The sequence below is a fragment of the Gymnogyps californianus genome, chromosome 24 (assembly GCF_018139145.2).
Source record: "Gymnogyps californianus isolate 813 chromosome 24, ASM1813914v2, whole genome shotgun sequence".
Classification (NCBI taxonomy): Eukaryota; Metazoa; Chordata; class Aves; order Accipitriformes; family Cathartidae; genus Gymnogyps; species Gymnogyps californianus.
The window spans coordinates 4546571-4570127 of record NC_059494.1 but is presented as its reverse complement, the minus strand read 5'-3'; the positions used below and the strand labels follow the sequence as shown (position 1 = coordinate 4570127).

General features: G+C 53.0%; 1 protein-coding gene across 2 annotated transcripts; it reads right to left on the bottom strand.

Annotated features, from left to right (window-relative positions):
- Positions 1-2629: 2629 nt before the first annotated feature.
- MOB3A (MOB kinase activator 3A) lies at positions 2630-17701 on the bottom strand. Of its 2 annotated transcripts, XM_050910436.1 has the most exons (5): positions 11444-11568; positions 10901-10995; positions 6527-7082; positions 4473-4675; positions 2630-3778 (listed from the first exon to the last, which is right to left on the bottom strand). In XM_050910436.1, the coding sequence occupies exons 3-5, from the start codon at positions 6942-6944 to the stop codon at positions 3749-3751; spliced, it is 651 nt and encodes a 216-aa protein (XP_050766393.1). In that variant the 5' UTR covers positions 6945-7082; positions 10901-10995; positions 11444-11568; the 3' UTR covers positions 2630-3748. The 2 variants fall into 2 exon arrangements, with proteins under 2 accessions (XP_050766393.1, XP_050766392.1); XM_050910435.1 differs by lacking the exons at positions 10901-10995; positions 11444-11568 and adding an exon at positions 17639-17701.
- Between the last annotated feature and the right edge of the window lie 5856 nt (positions 17702-23557).

The following is a 23557-nucleotide window of genomic DNA, read 5'->3' as shown; positions in this document are numbered from 1 at the left end:
CAGCACCTCCTGGGGATGGGAAACGCAGCCCGTGGCCCCTCCGGAGGGGTGGTCCATGCCGCGGCTCTCCGGCGCTGGTGCAGCCATGGGACAGTGCCCAGAGCACTGGTGAGCAGCTTCTCTGCTGACCCGCTCTGGCCGGAGGGTCAGGGCAGGGGTAAGGACGTGCTTGTGTTACAGCAAAACCCCAGCAATGCTCTGAGCAGGATCCGCTGCTCGGGGAGGCAGCGGTGGCTGGGGACATCCCTGTCCTCACCCAGCGGGAACGCGGCTCCCGCACAGCACAGACCCCATGGACATTTCCCGGCTGAAGCCATGCACGCAGCTGCAGATGCCGTAGGAGACTCCCAGACCCTGCTCCCCCGTAACGGGTTTCCGAGGGCCCATGTAATCGCTGCCCCTACTCCCCAGCTTCAGAAACCAGTGCCAATTTTAAGCAAACCCTAATGGGAACTGAGGTCCTAAAGCTCCTGAGCTCCTCAACATTCAGGGGCTGGAGGAGCCCAGCAGGGAGAGGGCGCAGGGCGAGCCATCGCTTCCTTGGGAGCAGCGGGCGACATCGCGCTGAGCCAAAGAAAAGAAGTATTTCCCTTCGAACATACGGCTGCCGCAGCCCCCTCCGTGCCACAGCAGAGCGCCCTGCAGCCCGCGAGCCGGTGCCCGCTCCAGCTCCGGGGCAGATGCCATCTGTGCTTTTTGGGAAGGGGTCAGCCCCGCAGAGGGGAGGCTGCTGGAGCCCCGGGCACGTTACCTGCTCGACCCAGGTCGCCTGGCCCTGCAGTGCAGGAGATCTGCAAATCAGTTCTCCTTCTGGCTCTCACCAAAGCCTTTGTGACACCTTGGTCTGCACCCCACCAGCGCCTGGGGAGATGAGCGATGAAATTACCGGCAGGTCCAGGTCACGGCTAAACCCGCTGCGCCAGGCTGGGCTCGGCTCTAGGCGTTCGCTGCAGCCTGCTCGCCTGCCGACTTTGACTCGCAACGAGGCAGCTGCGGCTCACGGGCGAGTAAACACAAGGCCCCCGCACGGGAAGATGAAAGCAGGGTGCTGCCTGGGCAGCAGAGGCAGGAGTAGAGAAAGGCCGAGCGCCGGCTGCGGTGGCTCTGCAAACCTGTCTGGGCAACATCCTGCACTGCCGCATGCTGCAGAGGACAGGCTCAGCTGCAGCAGCACCTCCAGGCCCCGTCGGCTTTTCTCCCCTAAAGGTGCTTTTCCTCCTCCTCCTCCCTTGGCTGAGTTGGTCTCGCATGGAAGCAGCCAGCTCTTCCCCCCCCCCCAAGAAGGAAGGGAGGGCAGAGGAAGGCAGCACCCTGCAGCCCTGTGGGTGACAGCCAGATGGGTGCCGCACGCCCCCGGACACGGCGCGCACGGTATCTGAGGTCGGTGTGAAAGGGAAAGCAGATGAAAAGCAAGCGAGCTGACCTGGCACCACTCGCCACCCGCTTGCAGCCCCACCACAACCCGGCACTCGGGTCCCTGTGGGATTTACGCCCTTCCCTGCTTGCGCACAGGATCCGGCCTTGCTCCTGGAGCGCACCAGGGGCTGGGGGGGACGGGGGGAAGGGTGTTGCTGCACCCTCTCCCCGGCAGCGATGGGTCTCAGCTCCACAGCAGGCTCTGCCTGCAGCACCGGGCGGCCACGCTGCACCCTCTAGCAGCACCCAGCCGGGGGACACACACACACACACGGCTCCAGCTGAGCTGCACCCACAAAACACTGGGAGAGGGGCCAGAGGGTGCTTGGGAGGGCCCAGCACCTCCGCCATGCAAGGGGAGCAGGCAGGACCTGGTGCTGCAGGCAGGGCACAGCCAGGTCTGACAGGCAGGAGCTACGGCTGCGGAGCCCGTTACTCTCCTCCCGGCCGGGAAAGTAACTTGCAGACCCTGAATGTAGAGCTTTGGCCAATCTAGTCCATCAGCCTCGCTGGCTATGCCCACGGCTCCTTTCAGTGGCAGCAAAGAGCCCGTCAGGGAGCTCGTAAGCTTTACTTCACCTCCCCTGCCCACATCCACCCAAGTTTTAGAGCTGGGAGAACGAGCCCTTGGGTACAGGGACATCACAGAGACAAGTCAGGACAGCCCCAGCCTGCTCTTTGAGCTCCAGCACCCGCCCGCTCTGCCCCACAGCCCTGGGAACAAGCGTGGGGCTCGGAGCAGCCTGGACCTGGCACCTCGAGAGCAGGAGGAATCAAACCTTACGGCAGCAGAGCCAGGAGCACACACCCAAGAGCTTTTAGCAAGTGTAGGAAACAGCTCTCCAGCGCACTTCCCGAGGAGTCCAAACACACCATGTTTGTTTTGCTGATAGAAAGCCTCTGACGAACGTGTAATCACGAGACATTTAGCAATCAGAGCGTGCTATGTAAATACAACATAATTTATTGGTTCCATTTCAGAGAACTATAGTGGTATTTGTACGAGTGTCCTAACGATAGTACAAGAAACGAGAGTCACGTTATGTACAGAGATTCCAGGACACAGAAAAAGTTTGTAAGGAAGAAGTGGTTAGTGGTACGGTTTGGTCACTGTTCATAGAAACCTTTTCTCTTACTGTAAACTCTGCTCCCCCACTCCCCCCAAATCCTAGGTAGACCTATCTTACCTACCTCGGGGGCACTGCAAAGCTCTCATCACGCAGCGGAGTTGCTTGTGCAAGCAGCGGGCAAGGCTAGCGGTCTCTGGCTGCACACCAGAGACTTTGGTTACAAGATGTGTGCAGCTGAGTGGGGACGTGCTGCTCGGGAAGAGGGAGAAGGCTCCGTACCCTCATGGGAAGCAGAAAATGGTCCACACACAGCCAGCGAGGCCGGAGGGCAAGCAGCCCAGCTCCTTCTCGGCAGGGTCAGTGTACCACAAGGAGATGGGGAAGTGCAGGTGTTCGAGAAGACTTCCCCACGCCTGTCCCAGCGCCTTCCCTCCGGCTCATTCCCACAAGGCACGGGTCTGCTCGGCCTAATGCCGCCAGCGCGCATCCCCGTCCCCCGTGGGGACGGCACACCCAGAGCCGCAGCTGGGCTGTGCGTGGGGAGAAGCTCAGCTCAGAGCTGGTGTAAGAGGCAAGAGCAGATTGACAACAGCCAGCGCTCCAGCACAGACTCCATCAGCAGTGGCAGCGCTGGTCTAGCCATGAAAGAAACCCAAGTCCAACTTTTTTCAGAGGGAAAGCAAAGAGGGCCAAGCCTTGGGGACAAGATGCCAAGCACAGGGTGAGCACAAAAGCAGCTCTGTCCAAAAACTGGACTCACAGCCAGTGGAAGAGGTGCTGGAACCAAACAGCACCCCAGGGGATCCACGTACACCAGCATTTCTTCCCCAGTCCCCACGTAACCTCCCTTCACGGGTGGGAAATGGGTGTCCGGAGGGAAGTACCGCTTCCATGGCAGCACCAGCTACACGACATGGCTCTATCTGAAGCGTCTGGCTCGGCTCGCTCGGTGCCGCTGCAGTGAGGGGACAGGGAAGAGGCAGTACAGGGTGGCTCTTCCCTCCTCAAAGAGCGAGCATTTCCATCAAGTGGCCCAAAATATTTTCTTTTTTTTATAGAAATTACTATAAAAAACTAGTTTATCTAGAGCATCTTTAAAAAAATATTCCTGCAATATCACAGTTTTACATTGAAACTCATTAAAAATATATAGATTTCTTTAACAAAACGTCTCTGTTCTCCCCTTGAATCACATCTCCAATGCAGAGTGGGACTCGGAGTCCGCGGAAGAGACGCCGAGGTGGGAGCAGGAAGGTCTGATCTCAGTGGCACATCCGGGAGGTCATTTCCTTCTGTCAAAGGGACAGAAAAGACAAGGGACCACGAGTGAAGATCCAGATTGCCAGGTGAGGGTGCGGATGAAAAAACCTCACCTTTGTTTAGTCGTAAATACTTCTCAGGCGTGTGGTGACACTGTTACTAAGAGCTCCAGTTCGGGCAGGTCCGTGTTCCCCCCACCATTCCCATTCCCAGGCACCGGCAGGACTCCCTTCCACTGCCCAAGGGCTCTGCGAGTCTGCTCTGCTGCTTACGGCTTTAGAAACACAATCACCACCTCCTAGGTCTAGGTCACATTCTCCATCCTCCGTGCGAAGGCGGTGGCGTTGCCCTTGCTTTCCAGCGTGGGAAGTAAGCACGGGGAGGGGGTTTTAGCCATCCACATCCTGGATGGCGAACGGTGGCGAGCTCACGTAGTGCACGCAAACAAGGCAAACCAGCTGCTAGAAATGCAAGGAGGTTGCTGGAGAACAAGTCAACTTCCCCCAACCAATGCCCAAACGACCCTGCTCAGCTATGCCTGCACATCCCGACTCCCGGTTCCCTGACAGTCAAACTACAAGGCCAACCGCTGTCCTGAATTTGGGCAACCAGTTTTGAGAAGGTACCAGAGACCTCTGTGACACCTCCACCCCCAGCCCACCCTTTCTGCGCTGGCTGCAGACCCCAACAGACCAACGTGTACCCTGAGCCCACCCAGACACTCACCAGAGGTTCCAGCTCCTTGGTGTCTATGAGATTGAACTCTTTCACAAAGTAGTAAAAGTGCTTGTAGCAGGTGTTCACGTGGGCTTCCGACCCCATCTGGGTGATCCTGTCGAAATGGTGGATGTAGACGTGGACAAAGACCCGAAAGAGCCTGGAGAGAATCTTCTTCACCACCGGGAGGAAGTTCTTGGGGAAGGGAGTACCTGGGAGGGAAGACATGACCATGAGAAACCTTCAGCCAAGTTAAAACTGGTTCCTTGGGGCTAAAATAATTTGATAAAACAGACAGATTGAGACAAAAGGGTTTCTGTCCCTGGTAATTTCCAGTTCCCCCTCTCCTTTTTCCTTTCTGTTTGGATCAGATTTTTCAAAGCACAGATTTCTTAAGTGACAGAGCTCTGCACGCCATCGATTGCTGCCAGTGACTGAAAGCAAGAGACCAGCCTCGGAGATTCCCAGCAGCTGTTTCAGTCTGATAGAGTTTTCTTCTGCTCCTATTTGGCATGTTTATATAAACAGTGCCAAATACTAGATACAACCAAGCAACTTCCCAAAAGAAAGAGTCGATGCTGTTAACTCCCTACAGTTATCTCTTATTTTGATACTTCTTTAGCTCTTTTGTTAAAAATTAAAGACATTAAGGTTCTCTTTAAAGGCATCGGTTCTTTGGGATTTGTTTAGCCGGGGCCCTGCAGCGGAACAGTCTGCCCAACCAGCCATCTCAGTAGAATATTACAGTTTAAAGTTCACACAGGTCATTTCTGGAGGAACGAGGATTAGTTAAACCCTTTCAGTGCTCTGCAAGAACCGCAGCATTTCAGTCGGCGTTAAGGGTGAGGAATCTGGTAAAAGCTGAGCTGAAAACAACAGTAACAATTAAAAAAAACCCAAACCACAACACTCCTGCTGTCGGAAACTTGTCTTGCCTCAGAACAAACACCCTGCTTGTAGTCCCCAGAGAGTCTTGCAGAAGAGTCCTAACTAAAGGCAACGCAGCAGTCGTTTGGGTGACAGGAGGAACAGGTCGGGAGGATTTCAGTGTTGCAGCTGTCTGAAGAACTGGCTGTTTGTGGCCCTGCTCCCCCCCTCTGCCTGCTCAACACCAGGTTTAAGCAGCATTTTGGCACAGGTGGAGGAGCCCCATGGATGCTCGTGTGGCAGAGGCAGCAGACTTGTCCCAAACAGGGGCCAACCGCATCCCATCAGAGCTTCGACGGGATAAACGCCGGGGCAGGAGGGAGGGAGCTCTGCTGCATCTTGTCTTTTGCATCCCAGAAGATGGGAGCTCTGAATGGGATCAATCGTATTTACCTAATGCTTTAGATACCGAATTCTCACGTCTTACTCAACACAAAATAAACAAAAAACCCAACAATCTTTGTCCCAAAGCCAGTACACGAAGCTGCGTTTGGATATGCAGATTTAGGTGTCTTAGGCCAAATTCTCATTTCCATCGCCCTGGCAATAGATGAAACACCGCCCCTCCCTCCCTGCACATGTCAGCATCCCACCCAGCTGCAACAAACAGCCAAGCGCACGCCAGGAAGCACTGAGCTAGAAAGGGCAGAGTCAGCTAACGCCAGCCTGTAATAACAAAGAGGCTAATTATGGAAACGTGGCCACCATCACCAGGCCGACGCAGAGCACGCGCGTTGAACCCAAGCTAGCAATCAGCTCTAAAAGAGCTGTCCTTCAGGAGACCACGTCCAGCATGAAATACTCAAGAGTCATGTCAGAGATTGACTTTTCTAAAAGGAGCCTCTTGTTTTCACTGCCTAGGCTCAGCTGGGCTTTCCTCGAGGTAGCCGTGACTCCAAATGGGATCTGGTACAGCTCTGGGTATTTTAGCACTCCAGAAAAGCTCTGAAGTTTCTCGCGTGCTCGGAAGAGCTTACTACGCTGCCAGCCTCTGAGCAGCACAAAAGGAAATAGCTCTGCTGCAAGGGTGACCTGTGCAACAGCATCTCCTGGACCAGAAATGGGACCCGAGGGCTCAAAGCAGAAAGCTCTGCACCGGCCTCCCTCCCCGCCGCTGCCACCGGAACTGAACTCACCAACGTTAGTGGGGAAGATGTCCTCGTTGTTGATCTGTACCTCAATCCAGTCCATCAGGAGGTTCATGTACTGGGGAGCAGACAGAGCCGTGGGTTTCCGGTACTTGTGCTCGTCCTGCCATCGGTACTCGTACTTGGGTCCCCCCGACATGACGGGGCAGGACTGCTCTGTGCAATAGTCACTGATGGTGCCGTAGATCAGGTTGATGCGGTTGAAGAAGTCCACCACGTGCACAGCCACCCAGTCATTCTGCTCCTCTCCTGGTGGCAGCTGGACAGCAACTTTCAAGTCCAGGCCAGCGTTGAGCGAGGCTTGAGCCTTCTTGTGCAGCTCAAACCGCTGAGTGCCCGGCTCAAACTTGCGCTTGGGCCGGAAGGTTTTGTCTTTATTGAACACTTGCTTTAAAGCATGGGACATCGTTCTTCTCTTCTTCTTTCTTTTCCAGGTCCGTAGCGATGACAGCTGGAGATGCAGCGCTGCTGGGCCACTTCCCGGGGCAGGGCTGGGGCGACTCTGATCTTCACAGAAACCTCCCTCTGCTCATCTGGTCCTGATCTGCAACGCAGCACAGAAGGGCAGTGATTAGGAGCAGCTCTCTCAACAGGAAACCTTGTCTAAATCCCATAGGAAGAGATCTGGGATACCATCTGGGCCCTCGCCCCAGACCTGAGAAGGGGGGGGAAGCCAACGCCAGCTTTCTTTCCTCCCCCTTCTCTTTACAGCCCAGCTTGCAGCAGAGCGGCGGCTCGGCTGTCAGAGGTGACCTGGGCTGAACGAAGAGTCCCCCCTGCCAGGTCTCCCTCGCTCAACGTGGGGATGAGGGAACCAGCCCCACAGCCCCATCGGGAAGAGGTATGACGCGAAGGGGCAAAACAAGACATCAAGGCGCAGTCCCCCCGTGTCCCCCAGCACAGCCTCTGCGGGAGATCGCTGCCATTCACCTCGACATCATCACACCAAGAGACCCAAACCCCACAGAAACAAGGAGAAACTCCACCAGCACCTATTCAGCTCCAATACACCAAATAGTTAAGAAGGGTAAAACTTGAAGTTGGGTTTTACCTGGATCAGGTTTTTCACCTACGCTTCCCCCCCCCGGCTTTGGAAACAAGCCTACCTAAAAGGTAAGGTTATGACAACCTACAATAAAGTTCAGATCTGTTGCCAGATGCACTCCAACAAAACAGCCGTTTGAGCAGGAGCTGCGTGTGCTGTCGCAGTGCTAAAGACAGGACATGAAAGGGCAGAGGGGAACAAGAAGAAGAAGTCGTCGTCACAGCTCAGGCACCCAGAAAGAGAATATCCTGAAATAACACCAGCTCTAAGAGCAGCCACAGCCTCTTCTGCAGGTGCAGACAGACCATAAATATATTTTTCATTTCAGTTTAGCTCACTTCAAGTTGAAGGCTGGTTGAAAGCTGGAAGACCAGGGAAAGCTCACCTTCCTCTTCCAGTCTGTGGAAAAGAATTAACTCCAAGAGGGTGAGACACAAGTTAAGATCTGAAAGGATGCTGACGAGAAACACAGCTCTGTTTATCTGTAGCTAATTATACCTCCTTTGTTCCCACATCCATCCCCTCGTATAATTTGTGTCAAGCTGCTCTTTGATGGAAACTCAAGGCAGAAAGCTGTGTGTACCAAAAATATTATTTTACATGTGCTGGACAGAGAAATAAATAAAGAAACAGAAATTAACCAAATGCCTTACCTAATCTGGCAAAATAAGAGTTTCCATAATTTTATAAGAAAGCAAGCAAACAAATCCCTTTCACCAAGCAGAAGTCTACTTAGATTTTATATTAAGCCATAGCGTTGTTTAAATAGGTAAACAGTATCCTCAAACGTTGGCAAGAAAATCCCAAATTCAAGGTCAAGACTACCTTTGCCGCAATTCAGCCCATCTCTAACAGATGCTGCATTGTGCTAATCAGCATTTCTTCTCTGGAGAAAGATTAAAAAGATTTAAACCAAGGCCTTTTGTTTTCTTACTTAATTACAGCAAGGAATCCAAACCACTTCAGTTCATTCCACTAAGAACAGGCTCGACGTTTCCTAACGCTGCTTTTCCTGCGGGAACGGGCTCAGTAACCTCTTCTGTGCAGGAGCAGAGAGATCCAAACTCCTGTTGCAACATGGGCCACGACACGCGTTGGGAGAAACCGAAGAAGCATTTTAACGTGGTTCAGCGAGATTCACCCTGGGCTGCAAGGTAAGTTCACCGCACACATGCTTTCGCTGCACGCAACGCTGCTAAAACAGCTGCTGTGACCCCGTAAGCTACCGTGTGAGAGTCAAAAAAAAAGAAAAACAAGAAAACCCCTAGAAAACGTGTCCTTCTGAGGCGTTTGATCACACCACAGACATGGTTAGAGGAAGTAGTGAACGGCACGGAGGGACATCTGAGCACAAGGCAGCAGCTTTGGTTACCGAGAGCTGTGTCACAGCCTCACCACATCCTGCGGCAAAACGCCGAGGCGACCCAGCGGGGCGGAAGCACCAGGGGACTGCGCCCACCCCACCACGGTGCCACGTCCGGAGCAAAGGCAGGATCGGCCTCCAAGTAACCAACAATGTGGACAGCAGGTGCTGAGTCTGCAGCTATTCCCAGCAGGAAATCAGTCCCAGAGAAGTACTTGCACGCAATGATTTCCTTACACTGGAGATGGAGAAAGAAATGTCCTTTAAAACAAACAAGCCAGAAAGAAGCAGGAGCATCGCCCTCCATACAGCTCCCCGGAGGACTGGCAGCATCCTCGGCACGGTACGACTCTGTTCCTACTTATTTTCTGTAAGATCCGTCTGATTCCAGTGACTCCACTCGCATCCATGCCGGCCTGAGACTGCAGCCAGGCACCGTCCCTTCTGCTGGACAAGGACGTGTTTCTCGAGCAGGGGTCAGGCTGCGGCTGCAGGGCCCGGCACAGAGAAGAGAACAGGGTGAAAGAGAATGGCAAAACTGCAGGGGAAAAAAAAAAACCAAACATGCCCTGGGCTTGGCCACGCACATCAAGAAGCAAACACCGACCATTTTGCAGAAGAAATGGTCATTTGAGCAGGGCGAAGAGGCTTTTAATATGGCTTATTTGGTATCAAGGCAGTATCCGTCCTACAAACAAACTTCCTCTTCCTTCTGAGACATCATTCATGAGAACTGGGGAGCTCGCCACAGCAGCAATCGTCTCTCAGACGATTCAGCATCTGTCTGAAGGCATTAGCAAAATGAGTAGCTAAGACTTCAAGCAGATGCAGCCTATTTAATTATGGTCTTTGACTGCAACTGAGCTACAAGAAACATTTAGCTCTGGGTGAAAGAAAAAAAAAAAAATAAAAGGCACAGAGACCAAAAGCATCCCTGACATTGCTTGAAGATGATATCACACGTAAAACACCTACTTCCACAGGCAGGAGTCACAGCTCAGGCAGCACTAAGACACTGCCTTCACACAGAAAAGAAAGGAAAGGTTAGGAACAATTAGGATATGGGACATGCAAAGCACCTGAAGGGTAATTGCAGGCTTCAAAGATGAGGGGGAAGAAAAAAAAAAAAAAAAAAATCCCCCACAAACCAACCTGCAGTACATTTTGTTTACTCTTCCTTTCCAGCCAGCCAAGATTACAGCACACGTCACCGGTGCTCCGAGAGGACCTTGGCCATCCCTCCGAGATCACACAACCGCCGCAGAAAGCCCCACGCCGTAGCAGGCTGTCCGGAGCACAAACAAACCTCCAGCTTCTCCGCTATTCCCAAGGACACAAGAGGAGCGGCTCAGTATCACGCTGGTTAAGGAGGCGACTTGCCTGCCCAGCGAGGAGTGTCGAGGCCTGGCCCTCCCTTCCCTTCCCAAAAGCTCCTTTTCTCCCCTTACTCCCTGCTCTCACAGCTCCAGTCCTAACACTGATTTCTGCTGACGGCAATCCAGGGCAGGGCTGCGCGTATCGCCCCGCCGTTCCTCTTCCCTCACCGGGAACGGCAGATCACGCAGTGCTGCCTTACTTTAAAACCAGGCTCCGGGGAGAGAAAGCCCAGGCGGTCGCTTCCCTGTCTCTTGGTTACTTTTACGTGCAGCTCAGAGAGGGTATGAAAAAAGGGAAGACAGTCACCTCCTCCTCCGAAACACCTGGAAACTGCGTCCCCTTGCAACCTGCCGCAGCCGTCCCGAGGCTTTCCAGGAGCGAGTGGCATTCCCCGCAGAGGCAGAACGCCCGAAACCCTCTTCCAGGAGTCCCATGACTGCTCCGTCAGCGCCTGCCCCAAGCAACACCCAGCGCTCCCCTCCGCCACTAACACCGTGCAGGGGTTTAACAACAGCCAGAGGAAAAGGGAAAAAAAAAAAAAAAAAAAAGGCAAGCCAGCACGTCAGCAAGCTCCTACCTGCGTTTCTGGCCTCGGCAGATTACTCTTGCAATTGCTCAGCCCGTCTTTGCAACTTCTACGAGCGCTCGTAGACACTGAGGCAAAGAGCTTCCCTTTTCAAAAGAAGGAGGGGGGGGGAGAAAAAGTCCTGTTTCATGCGCGGCTGCAATCCGAAGGCTGCCGCAGGCTGGGGAGGGGTCAGACGCGCGGCCACTTCCCTCCCAGTGACCCCAATGCCGGGGCGGCTCACATCCTGCTGCCTCGCTGGTAAGAAAGCCCTTAAGCAAACCCCAGTGAGCAATGCATTTCTCAAAATAATTGATTTCTCTAGTTTCCTTTTTGGGAAGCCACGCTGCTGTCCTGTGAGATGATACCAATATGGTATTGCTGCTCAGCATCCACACTGAGTCCAGCCGAAAGCTCCTTCTGCGGCTGCTTATAATTGCAGCCCTTTGGTGACAAGCCCATGCCGGTCACGCCATCGCCACGGCTCCCCGGAAGGGAGAGGGGAGCAACGAACCCCCGCCTTCCCCCCGAGCCATTTTCAGTGTCCTTACTCACCGCTAATGCTGTCGCTCAGGCCAGAGTTTCCAATACAGGACGCAAAACCACCCGTGCCAGTTTGATAAAGCAGCCACAATATATCAGATGCATCGAGAGCTTCAAGTAAAAACCAAATTTACAGAGCACACCTGAGAAGCAAAGCAGCTTCAAAACAGACAACTTAAAAAAGCAAAGATGGACGCACACGCACATTTTTTCCATAATTTCCCCCCCTCTCCTTCCACAAATACCTTCCCATGGCCATTCTGCACTAGCTCAGTTTCTCGGTACAAGGTGATCCTGGTTTTCTGTGGTCAAAGGAGAGATTTTAATATGGAGAGCAAGGATCAGACCAATTACGGCAAGCAGGGCTGGACTGGCCCTAATGACAGCCAGTTTCCGTGCCTCTGGAGCCAGTCTGGCAACAAACAAGATGGCTCGCCTGCACGGGATGAGCTTTTCGGCTGCTCTTTCGAATTGTTTTATGGTATAAGAAATGAAGGTCTGTCCCCGTGCTTACCTCAGCCAGGGCAGGGCACGGCGAGGAGCGTGTGGGGCAGAGGAGGAGGGCCGAGCGCGGCTGCGGCAGGCACGCCTGGCCATTCATAATCCCGGCGAGACGGCACTTCCACGTCAGCCGGCTTCCTGTCTGGCACCGAGTGCGGCCTCCCGGCCCAGGGAGCTGCCAATGTTTTCCCAAAAGCTAATCATTCCCCTCTACAAGCTCTGTCGTGGTGTTTCTGTCTTTTCTCCTGCAAGATCGCTCCACGCTGCTGCACGAGGAGAGCCGGGGAGCTGCCCGGCGTTACCCTCAGCATCGCCTTTTCTTGTTTTTTCCTCCATGCTCATTCCTGGCAGCAGAAGCTGCTCTGAAGTTAAAGGAGAGGGAGCAGAGAGCGGATCCAGCCCAGCTGCACTTACAGCCCCAGGCTGGGTGAGACACCAGCAGCGAGTTCGTTCTGCTGCTCTGCACGACAATATCCACATTTTTCTCTCGGAAACTGCTTTAGTAGCAGCCCTTGCGACAAACTTAAGAGAGCCATTCAGAAATGCACATTTGAGACGTTGAACTCCCAAGGTTTAGGCAAACAAAGAGCCCTTCATATTTCACCACAAAGTCAGTTTTAACAAAGTCCTGCCGGTCACCAGCCGCCACCCCCCACCCCCGGCAATTTAAATCTGCTGCGCAATTTGGAAATTCCCAAGAAACTGTACAGACACAGCATCTCCCCGGCACTTCCCAGAAAGAGGTTTGCTTAGGAGCAGGACAGTCTCTTTACACGCCTCTAAGCCATGTAAACACAGAGCCTATCTGCATTGCCATATGCATAAGAAAAGGAAACAGCATAATAAAAGACCAAAAATAGTTATACTGGGCTTTAATTGGTATGTTCTTTTTCCCCTGAAAGGCTATGTATTCAGACCAATTTTGAAGTCAAGTTAGTTTATATAATTTAACAGGGCTTTTCCCTTTCTGAAGCCATAGCTGGGTTCGGAGAAGACCCAACCGACGCAAGCGCAGCAGCTCTGGCAGAGCCCATCAGGCAGCTGCCTGCTGCAGCCCACGCCAGATGGAAACGCTGCTGCACGGAGTGGAAAGCCCAGGTCACCGAGCAGCAAGAGGCACTTCTCAACCATCACGAGCAGGACGGAGGAGCAGGCAGTTTATTGCTCAACTCTGAGCTCAGGATTTAGATCCAGACCACAGGGCGATGACAGGAGGGACGTTACGGGTGTTGTGCGACGGAGCTCGCACCGCAAGTGGATACTGAGGGGTGGCAGGTAAGGGAGCGAGCATCCGTGGGGCTGGATAACCCTTTCTGGCAGGGGAGAGGGAAGGCTGAATCGCCTTCAAACTCTGCATGCAGGAAGACTGAATTTCCAGCATGGGTTGTCCCCCCCGGCCTTTCAGGCATCCTCCCCACAGCCACAGAGGGTGGAAAAGCCACACGAGAAAGTAACTTTTGGGTCACTCCTCCTACTTTCCTTTCCCCAAAAGGGGAAGGTCAAACAGCAGATGCTGCAATTTAAAAATCTTCATTTGAAAGCCTAGAAATGACTGCAGTGTAGCAGGGACAGCTAGCAGAGCCCTGAGCATTACTGATTTAGGGCCAATTTTCTTGCCTCTTACGTGACATCTGCATCTATTGCAATGTCAGAGCCGCAGCTATTTTGGAAGGTTTCCACAGATCACGCTCACACGTCCACGCCGGGATGACGGCTGCATGTGGAGGCAGAGCTAATCCGCTGCAGGCTTTGCAGACGCTGCGTTAAGCTGACAAGCTGGGTCACGACTCCAGGAGACAGGTTAACTGCACAGACAAATATTTCTAGGATAAACCACAGGCAGTGGGCGGCTGACGGCATGCTAAGAGCAGCTCTCTCTTTTTGAGGTCTGAGGGGCCATATTTTGCAGCCTGCTCCTTCGGGAAGACCTTTCGCTGTCCTCCAGCCTGGCTTTGTCCCCTGCTGCAGGACTCGTAAGGGTCAGTGTGATATTTATTGAGTCCAAGCTGCGAGCTACACGCTTCTTCCTGCTTTTCCAGGCTCCACATTATTGTCCTCACTGGGCAGGGATCTTTTTGAACCAACAGCGGTTTCAATCTACTCTAACTTTGGGATCTTCCCCCAGCCAAGTAAAAGGTAACACCAGTTTGGAGCATGAATTTTGCCTTAGGCTGACAAAACGACCACAGCAAGAATTTTAACAGCGTGGCTACGGGTTCGAGATCACAGGGGGTGCCAGGGCTACGAGCTCCTTCACCGGGGACTGCGCTGGAGCACGAGCTGGCCACACAGCCAACCTTTCCCATGGCAGGGCTAATCCCACCAACAAATACCTCTTCTCCCCATGTTAATATTATGCTTTTGGAAGAAAAGCAGTATTGTTTCTCACTGAAAGCAGATGCCCACGAGACTTGTTCTTCCCCTCCACGAGGAGATACGGCAGTAACCCAACATGTTAGCATGTCTCCAGGCAAGGAATAAGTCCACTGATGTGGAGCTAGAGATCACCTCAAGACTAACCACATCATAAGACCTCCTGCCACAAAGCGAGAGGAAAAAGAAGAAAAGAAAAAAAAAAAAAAGGCCCAGACAGCAGCCCCAAGAGAAGCCTGTGCTTCAGATGAAGAAAAAAATTACAGTGCCTTTCAGTGCAGCCATGGGCCTGACTCAGCTCCTGCTTCAAACTAAAACACGTTTTGGATGGCTCTAGCTCATTTTCTGCTCCACGGGCTCCCTCGGAGCCAGCGCAGAGGCATGCAGCCACAGCCACGATTCACCCAAACCCAGCCGGTACCCGGGAAATACAGCACCGCGGTCCCTGAGCAGGCGAGGGCAAGCACCGAGTGCGGCCGCAGCAGGACGATTCCACCGTGGCATAGCCCTATCCCAGCAGCTTCACCACTTTTGCCTCTTCACAAATCGACTCGACAACAACAAAGCCAAGCACCTAGGGACTTCATCCAGACTTTTCTGGAGCAAGTCAAAGCCGCCACAGTGTGATGGATTTCTTTGTGCTGGCTTTGCACGCTTGCAAAAGTGTTTTTTTCCTGGCCTTCGCTGCCTCCGTTCCTTCCCTCTGCTCCCCAGCCGCTTCACGTACTTGGAGCAACAGTTCGCCCAAGAGCTCTCTATCATTTCATCAGGAGCAGAGCAGCACTTTTAGCACACCACCAGCTCCAGAGGGAAGCAAGCAGCAGAGCAAAGCAGGAGTCACAGATAACTCTGCCTCCCAGGGGCACCTGGAAAAGGGAGGATAAAGATGCAGCCTAAGGTGCACTCTTTATTGAAAGCATTAGCTGGATATTATGTATTTCTAAAGATAAGCTCCTAAACCTCCAGCAAAGCTGGTTACGGATCCACTTACAGCAACATTTATGGCTCAAGTATCACAAAATACTTTCCTGTCTTATAAGAAATTAAAACTCAGAAGCTGAAGGCAATTTTTTTCCCAGATCCGAACGCTGTGCACAGGACTGGTAAGGTTTTGCAATCTCTCTTCTCTGACCCCACACGCTGTCGCCGCTGACAAGGGAAACATTTTTCCTTTGTGTACTGTGGCCATAGAGAGCCCTGGCCCATTTACAGAGAAGCACGGGTTACAAAACACGGCACGCATCAGTCCAGTCCAACCTCCACAAACGGGACTAAATCGCACCGTTTCAGTTCGGGGGGATACTTCACATCCCATCAACGAAAGAGCCACGTTAGAGCCAAATGTGGGCAAGGAAGCAACTGGCAAACAGCTCCCGTGCTAGAGGACAGCCAAAGTCATGAAGGAGGACTTTGCTCAAGATGCTGAGTTCGCTTCCAGCTCCCTAAGCCTCAGCCAAGCGGACAGGAGAGCCCGTTTCTGTTTCTGACGATGGCACAGTTAGCTGTGCAACCCCAAGCAGCGTGTCCAAAAGAGCATCCCAGATCCTGAAAGGTGAGCCAGGCACAGGGAACCAGCTCCCTGCTCAGCACCTGGACTCAGCTCCTCAGCGTAAACCGAGAGCACTGGTTTTTGCTACCGGACCACCAAGCTGGCATGAACTCCCAGCACTCCTCTCCTCCCTTTCTGGGGATTTTAAAAGGTTACAAGCTCACCCTCCTGCCCAAGTTAACTTCACAAGTTAAGACAGAAAGTGAATCTAAGAGATGGAATACACAGTCCAAGAAACAGCAATAGATAAACACAGAGTTGGATGGGAGCCTAAAGCTCGGAAAGGAAGCAGAGTGCAAGGACAAAGCCCTGGGGACTGTGATAAACAGGTGGCTGGGGAAATTTCACATCTCGTAGCAAAAATCCCCCTCTGCCCTGCAACTCGGCAGAAGACGTCCAGACCGGAAAGGGGTTTTAAACAAAGGGATGGAAATCGAGAAAGGGTGACCACTCTTCAGCTCCAAGCACTAGGAGAAGGGGATCTTGCCTTTCACTAGCACCAGAGTCCAGGACAGAGATACTTTTTCCAAACATCTGTGCCGCATGCTGGACAACTTCAAATCCCTCTTTCCTCTCTCTCCGGAGGACTTCCTGCCCTTTCCTTTTTGTCTGTCCTTCTCACACACAGGAACAGTTTTCTTTGAAGGAGCTGAGATTATTGTACTGCAGACCACAGCAGAGGCAGCTACTGTAAGATTAGCATTCCTGCGCTCATAGCAAGAGACAGAAGCAGAGCAAGAGTTTGCTTTCAAGCGTCACAAGCTCTCCCTCATGACAGCTGAGTCGCAGCTCACCACGATCAGAAAAAAACTGGAGAATTCCCCATTCTCCCCAAGCACTTAAGAGATGGAGGAGTTTGAACTTCAGGACTATGCCTTTACCTACAATAGAAACATTTATTAGCGTAGCTAGAGAAGGACAGGGGGAAAAGAGGTGGAATAAAATACAAGAGCATCCAAGACTGTAACTTCACGGTTACGCCAGCAAAGCCCTTACTCTCCGCGCTGTTTTTTCCCCTCATTATGAGATTTTTGATTTGCTAGTAGACCGCAGCAGGTACCACCACCCGGACACCCGCGCGCGATCCCCTTCCAAGGGAAGGTGCCGCCATCAGCCAGGTCTCTGCTCAGGAAAAGTCCCTGCTACGCACCGCAGCATCCCGTTGAAGACCTTTCTCCTCCAGGACATGCTAACACAAGCAGAACCACGCTTTGCTCACACCGCCGGCCCCCAAACACCCCCGGGCCGGACCGGGGGCCCCGGGGAGCACGGCGGGGGCGTGCGGGGCCTCCTCCCCCGGCCAGAGGAGGGGTTTCCGTACGGAGCACAGCTCAGCGAGCGCAAAGCCACCAGAAACTCGCTCGCAATTGCCTTCCGCCCAAGGAAAAAATATAAATGATTAAGAAAAAAAAGAGAGTAGATGTAGAAGTCCCAGTTCAACAGGCTGCTCGTTACGGCCGGCCCACCCCGGTGCGACGCTACAGCCCGAGGAGGCCCCTGCCCGCCAGGGGAGCACGGACAGCCCCGGGCCGGGGGGGGGGCTGGCGGGGACGGTGACCCCCGGGCAGGGTTGGGCACCCGACCCGGGCCCTGCCCCGGCCGCCTCCCGAGGCCACCCCGGCTCAGGGACACCCCCGGCCTCCCTCCAGGCCCTCTTTTCCCCCAGAGATCCCTACGAGCCCCCCTTCCACAGGCCCCCTGTGCTCCCCACAGGCCCTCCAGCCCCCCCGCTGCCCTCCAGGCCCCCTGTGCTCCCCCTCCAGCCCCCCCCGGCGCCCCCGCACCTGGCTGGTCGCAGCTAATCCGTGGCGGCGCGGAGGCGGCGTACCCTCGTGCTGCCGCACCACTCCGCCCCCCGCCCGCCCCACAGAACTTGGCGGTCTCCCGCGCGGCCCCTCTCCGCGCGCGGCCGCCGGCAGCCGGCTCTACTTCCTCTTAAAGGGGCCGCCCGCCCGCCCGCGCCTCGCCGCCGCCGGCACCTCCCGCGGGCGGGACCGGGGCGGGGAGGGCCCCGGGGAGCGGGGACGGGGGGGGCAGGGAGCGGGGGGACGGCGCCCAGGCCCGCGGCAGCCACCACAGACGTTGTTGTGGAGACAACTGTTTATTATTTTGCTCTATTTTATTTTACTCTTTTATTTCACTCTTTTATTATTTTATTTTCTTTTATTCTATTTAATTTTATTTATTTTATTCTACTTTATTTTCTGTTATTCTATTCTGTTTACTTTCTTCTACTTTCTTTTATTTATTTGATTCTACTTTATTTTCTTCTAGTCTCTTTTATTTATTTATTTTCTTTTATTCTATTTTATTTATTATTTTTATTTTTCTGGAGCTGGGGAGAAGGAGCAGCCCACGGCGCCATGGCCGTACCCCAGCCCAGGGATGCTCAGGGGGCTGCAGGGCACCGAGGGGCTGCAGCCCCCGCCGGGAGCCCTGCTCAGCACCTCGGTGGAATGAAATTATCCATTAAAACCGGAGAAGCCCGGCCGCAGAGCACGGCACACCGCGGCAGAAACAATGGAGCCAGGGGAAGGTTTGCCTGAATTTTTAACGTGGTGGGACAGGAGAGCGTGACGAGGTGCCCTGGAAAGGCAGAAACGCTCGGAAATCGGAAGCAAAAATTAAATTAAGGTTGGGAAGGCGCCAGGTCTGGCTGGGTGTGCTGGTTTTGGCTGGGGTAGAGTTAACGTGCTTCCCAGGAGCTGGCAGGGGGCTGTGCTTTGGATTTGTGCTGGAAATAGTTTTGATAACACAGGGATGTTTTCCTTCTGGCTGAGCAGTGCTTGCAGAGAGCCGAGGCCTTTTCTGCTCCTCACCCAGCCCACCAGCCAGCAGGCTGGGGGGGCACAAGGAGCTGGGAGGGGGCACGGCCGGGACAGCTAACCCCGACTGCCCAAAGGGATATTCCATACCATAGGACGTCATGCTCAGCACGTAAAGCTGGGGGAAGAAGAGGAAGGGGGGACGCCCGGAGTGCCGGCATTTGTCTGCCCAAGTCTCCGTTACGCGTGATGGAGCCCTGCTTTCCTGGGGATGGCTGAGCACCTGCCTGCCGATGGGAAGCAGGGAATGAATTCCTTGTTTTGCTTTGCCTGTGTGCGTGGCTTTTGCTTTACCTATTAAACGGTCTTTATCTCAACCCACGAGTTTTCTCACTTTCACCCTTCCGATTCTCTCTCCCATCCCACGGCGGGAGCGAGCGAGCGGCTGCGTGGGGCTGAGTTGGCGGCTGGGATTAAACCACAACACGGGGTTTCACAGAGCAACGGCTCCGGTGTAAGGTCAGGGGAAGGGCCCGCTCCGGACCCCCCGCAGCCCAGGGCCGTGGCCCCCGTCAGTCCCCAGAGAAGCATTTTGAGGAGCCGGTCCCCAGCAGTGCTGTTAACAAAAAATGCCTCTTTCCTCCCCGCGCCGATGACAAGCAGGCAAGGGACGTCCTCAGCCCTCCTTTGAGCATCCTTCCACCCCCAGCTGCCTTCAGAGCATCCTCCAAGAAGCCCAGCTCACTGCCGGCACCTCCGGCACTCCAGTAACCTTCTTATTTTTGTGATTTCCAGCCCAGCAGCGCTCGATTTGAGTCTGTCGGAGGGGAGGAGCTGGAGAGCGGTCTTGGCACCATCAGGAGCCAGATGCAGCCATGGTCCTGCCCCGGGAGAGGGTGAAGCCGGGTAGAGTCAGGCCAGACCCGTGGCCAGATCCAGCTCTGACCCCAGCCAGGGGGTTCAGAGAGGTTTGAGCTGGCTTGGCTTGACTCCGGGGCAGTTGGGTCGAACAAGAGCGGCTGAAGGGACCTGCACATATTTGAATTTTAATGTCATAAAAAGGAGAAGTAGCAGGAAACACAGCTGCTGGTTGAAAGGGAAATTTTCACAAACATCAGGAGGGAAGTCAAACGCAGGTGGTAAGTCCCTGGGAAGCCCAAAATCAAACCATGCCAAAAGCACAGCCGTGCCCCACGGCCCACAGAGCTCCCTCCCGTCTCCCTCAGGTCCTGCACTCGGGGTGTTTTTGCTCCGCTCCTACCCCTTTGTTAGCACCACAGGGGAGCTCGGTGCTCTGGATCCCAGGTGCCCCCACGACCACCCCAAACTGGCAGCCCCAGACCCCCAGCTCATCTCTGCCCGCCGTGCTCGCAGCCCAGCCCCAGCCCGGGAGAACGTGCAGCAGCATCTGGGGGTGAAGGCTTCGCCTCCTTGATCCCGGCCTCCCGCGGCTCCCAGGCGGCCCGGGGCAGCGCAGCCTCCTCACAGCAGCTTGGATGTTCCTGCAGAGCAGCTGACCCCGCTCCCTGCTCCCAACAGGAGCCTGCGGCCACAGCCCCGGTACCGGGGAAGGTTGCTCCAAGGGAGGAGCCAGGGCAGCTGCTCCAGCAGCGTTAGTGCCTCTCCAGAGAGCGCAGTCACTAACCGTTGGGTCCATCGAAGGAATAAACGCTGCTCTGCCCAAGACTTGGCATGAAACAGTTGCAACCACATGCCTCTGGGGTGGCACTCTCCTTTCCCTGCAAGGATGGTGCAGAGCATTGTTTCTTTCACGCACTACGTTCATAACATACTGATACGGACCGATTTTGTCTAGTTGCTCAATGAATTTTGACATGACGTAAAGACAGAGAGCGAGCCTGTCTTATTGTTCGAAGCCAGAAGCCCACGGTGCCAGGTTCATTGTAAACTGCACTGTCCAGTTAAGGTCCTGCAGCTCATTAAATACTCAATGTTTGCTCCGAGTGCTTCCTGGGTTTGGGGTGGGTTTTTTTTTTTCCATGCATTTTCAGAGAGATGGGTGTTTGTTGTTTTCATCCTGTGTCATCAGATTTGTGCAGTCCCACAACGCGGCAGAGCAAGCAGGCAGCTCCCTGCAGGCCAACATGGGATTGCAATACTGGGCTCGCACTGCATGCAGAAAACAAATGACCTGGTCCTTCCTTTGCAGCAGGAGCTATCTACCAACAATGGGGCCGAAAAGTTAGTGCAAGCCATGGGTTTGTCTCAGTGCAGAGCTGGTAGCTCCTGACTACGCAGCCCCAGTATTTTCTGTTGTAAGAGATGATTTTCACAGGTTCTGGTCTTTCTAGCAACCACTGAGAGTATCAGCAAAACCGATGCCTCAGCTCCTGTTGTGACAGTACTGGACCTTAATCCTCATATTAACGCTACTGTGTTTGTCACAAGTTCTACTGGATGCCAGGCCGAGAGGAAGAGTCAGAAGGGGCTGATTTCTGTCCTTCCGTTTCTAGACATCTCATTAAGACCAGAGCTCCGATTTTCACAAGTGCTTAGATTTTAGCTGCAATTGCAATAAAAAAAAAATGCAGCTTTAACTGAGATTGTTTGAATTTTCTTTCCCTGCAATTTTTGCGTTAGTGACAACTGTTGCTTGCAATGCTGCCTTCCAAAGGAGTACTAAGACATGACAGCCTGACCAGTTAGTTATTCAAAGTGTGTAGGAATCAAAGTTTTGGTGCCTACAAAAATCAGGTCAGTTTAAAATCCAAGAGATGAAGAACAGCATCATTCCAGTCTCCCTCACTACAGACTCCTTTTCTGCTCATGTACTTCACGCCTTAGAGCTGCTGCCGCTGACAGAACGGGTATGTGATCCGTCCCTGATACGCACATTAGGGATACAGGACTCTTCTCGCTGATGCACACCAGTCCCCAGCTGATAAAACCCCACCACCCCACAGAGCCGTGTTAGAAATGACTTCTTACCTCCCCCAGAGCTTTTGGAATGAGATTCCTCTTACCTTCCCCAAAGACAGAAGCATTCAGAGCTGGGGCACATCCATGTCATGTTTTTGGGTCCATACAAACTGGAAGGGTCGTATAAAAGGACTATTTACAAAGCCAAAAATTCAACTTTGTTTTGAAAGTTTATTGGATCATCTTGACACAAAATCATTACAGCAGCTTGTGGTATGTTGTTTTCTTTTTCTTTTTTTTTTTTTTTTTTTTTTAAGGGAATGTTGATAGCAAATAAATTTGTGAATGTAACACATCATACAGTTTCAAAATTCTAGAATCACTGCACAGGATTCTGTAAGAGAAGACTCTACATGCTAAAGTGACAGTTTTCATCCATGAATTTAAAAAAAAAAACACTAATTGAGGAACATTATCCTTTAAGACAATTTTAATATGTTCAGTTTCTAATACACAAACTGGCTAACCAAGGGAGGCTGACCAATACCAAAACCTACCACTTCACCAGCAGTGAAGCCTGCTGCAAACAAATTCCTGCAGCACACAAGTGCAGTCAGAATACGAAGCTGGTCCTAGCAATAAAACCAGAGCAGAGCCTTTGCAAAAATACCCTAATACGGGAAGAGTGTAAAGAGCACAAGACACACTTAAAGTACAGGACATCCACCCAAAGGATAAGATCAACACTTTATCCTGTTCCCTGCGTAGGGTTTTAGTTCAACTCCAGTGGGCAATGCTGACGCCTGTCGGAGCGGTGGCGGTGCTGGAGGAGTGCAGACCAACCCAACTCCTCCCTGGGGACCCTTTCGGTAACAGCAACCAAAAGCTCTTGACCCGTGCCTCAAAGCAAAACTGTTCAAGCGTGTTCTCAGTTTGTTGGGTATGGAACAGCAAGTGAAAGAACTTGGGGGAGAAAAGAAAATAAAAACCGAAAGCGAGAGATTTTGGAGGAGGACATCAATTAAGCATCTCTGTAAAGGACACAGTGACATCCCTTTCCCGTCAGTGATTCCACAAGATTTCAATAGTGCAGAATGGGCTTCACTTCGCAGACCCTCCCTTTCTTCCCTCTGAAGTAACCTGCTACAGACACAAGTCTGCAGCTCCTCACCAAGCCCTCCCTCCCGCCACCCAGGCAGGGAGAGTGCTGCTGCAGGGACCCAGTTACACTTGCGCTGCTAAACCTGCATCCACTGCTGCGAGGGCAGGGCCACGGGGACAACTGAGACAGCACGACATCTCTGATTTCACAGCACGGAGGGAGGGAACAGGACTGTATCTGCAAACTGTTCAGAGTACAAGGGACTACACACGCGGGCGTTTCTCTAACCTGGTAGTGGTCAACCTCAGCTGGTGAGCAAAATGATAAAAAAGCAGGAACAGACCCCTTTGGGTTTCCAGTTTCTTGCTACACCCTAACTTTTCAGGAATGTGAAATTGAAGTGGACTCATAAAACACATCAGCAGACACTGCTCAAAGGGGAGAGGCATGATAGACTCCATCCGCGGGGGTGGTCAACAGGAGCAGAGAACCAAACAGTAACACTTTCAACCTGGTTCACGCATTCACTCTCTACTCTTTCAGCTGTCACTAGAAGGTTAAGGCTCAAGGCAACTACTATAAACAGAAACTCAAACATCCCAGTTCTCACAGGGCTCATTTGGATTAGCTCAAGGAGATGGGAGGATGTTTATATGCTGATCACAATAGATCTTGAGATAATAATAATAATAATAACAAATCATATAAAAAAACCAAAGAGGCCTTCAGGTCCAGCACCAGCCTCTGCTAGAAATATACATCAACTACAGCAGCCCTGAAGACGTATTCCACGGCTAAGGATCAAGTCAACCCTCCCTGGCAATACGCACAAGCAACAGACTCTGTGCTACTGCTGATAAAATTCTGCCTAGTCCACCGTCCCACGCAGATGGCAAGGTTTATGGGATCATCGTGAGCTGCTGAATAAAGAGCGCCCCTCCCTCCCTCCCTCCTCC

Excerpts from the sequence above, each read along its gene's own strand:
- MOB3A (XM_050910435.1), bottom strand. The coding sequence starts at position 6,944 with ATGTCCCATGCTTTAAAGCAAGTGTTCAATAAAGACAAAACCTTCCGG. Across the intron at positions 4,676-6,526 it reads CATCTTCCCCACTAACGTTG|GTACTCCCTTCCCCAAGAAC; the intron begins GTGAGTTCAGTT and ends CTTCCCTCCCAG. Across the intron at positions 3,779-4,472 it reads CCAAGGAGCTGGAACCTCTG|AAGGAAATGACCTCCCGGAT; the intron begins GTGAGTGTCTGG and ends TCCCTTTGACAG.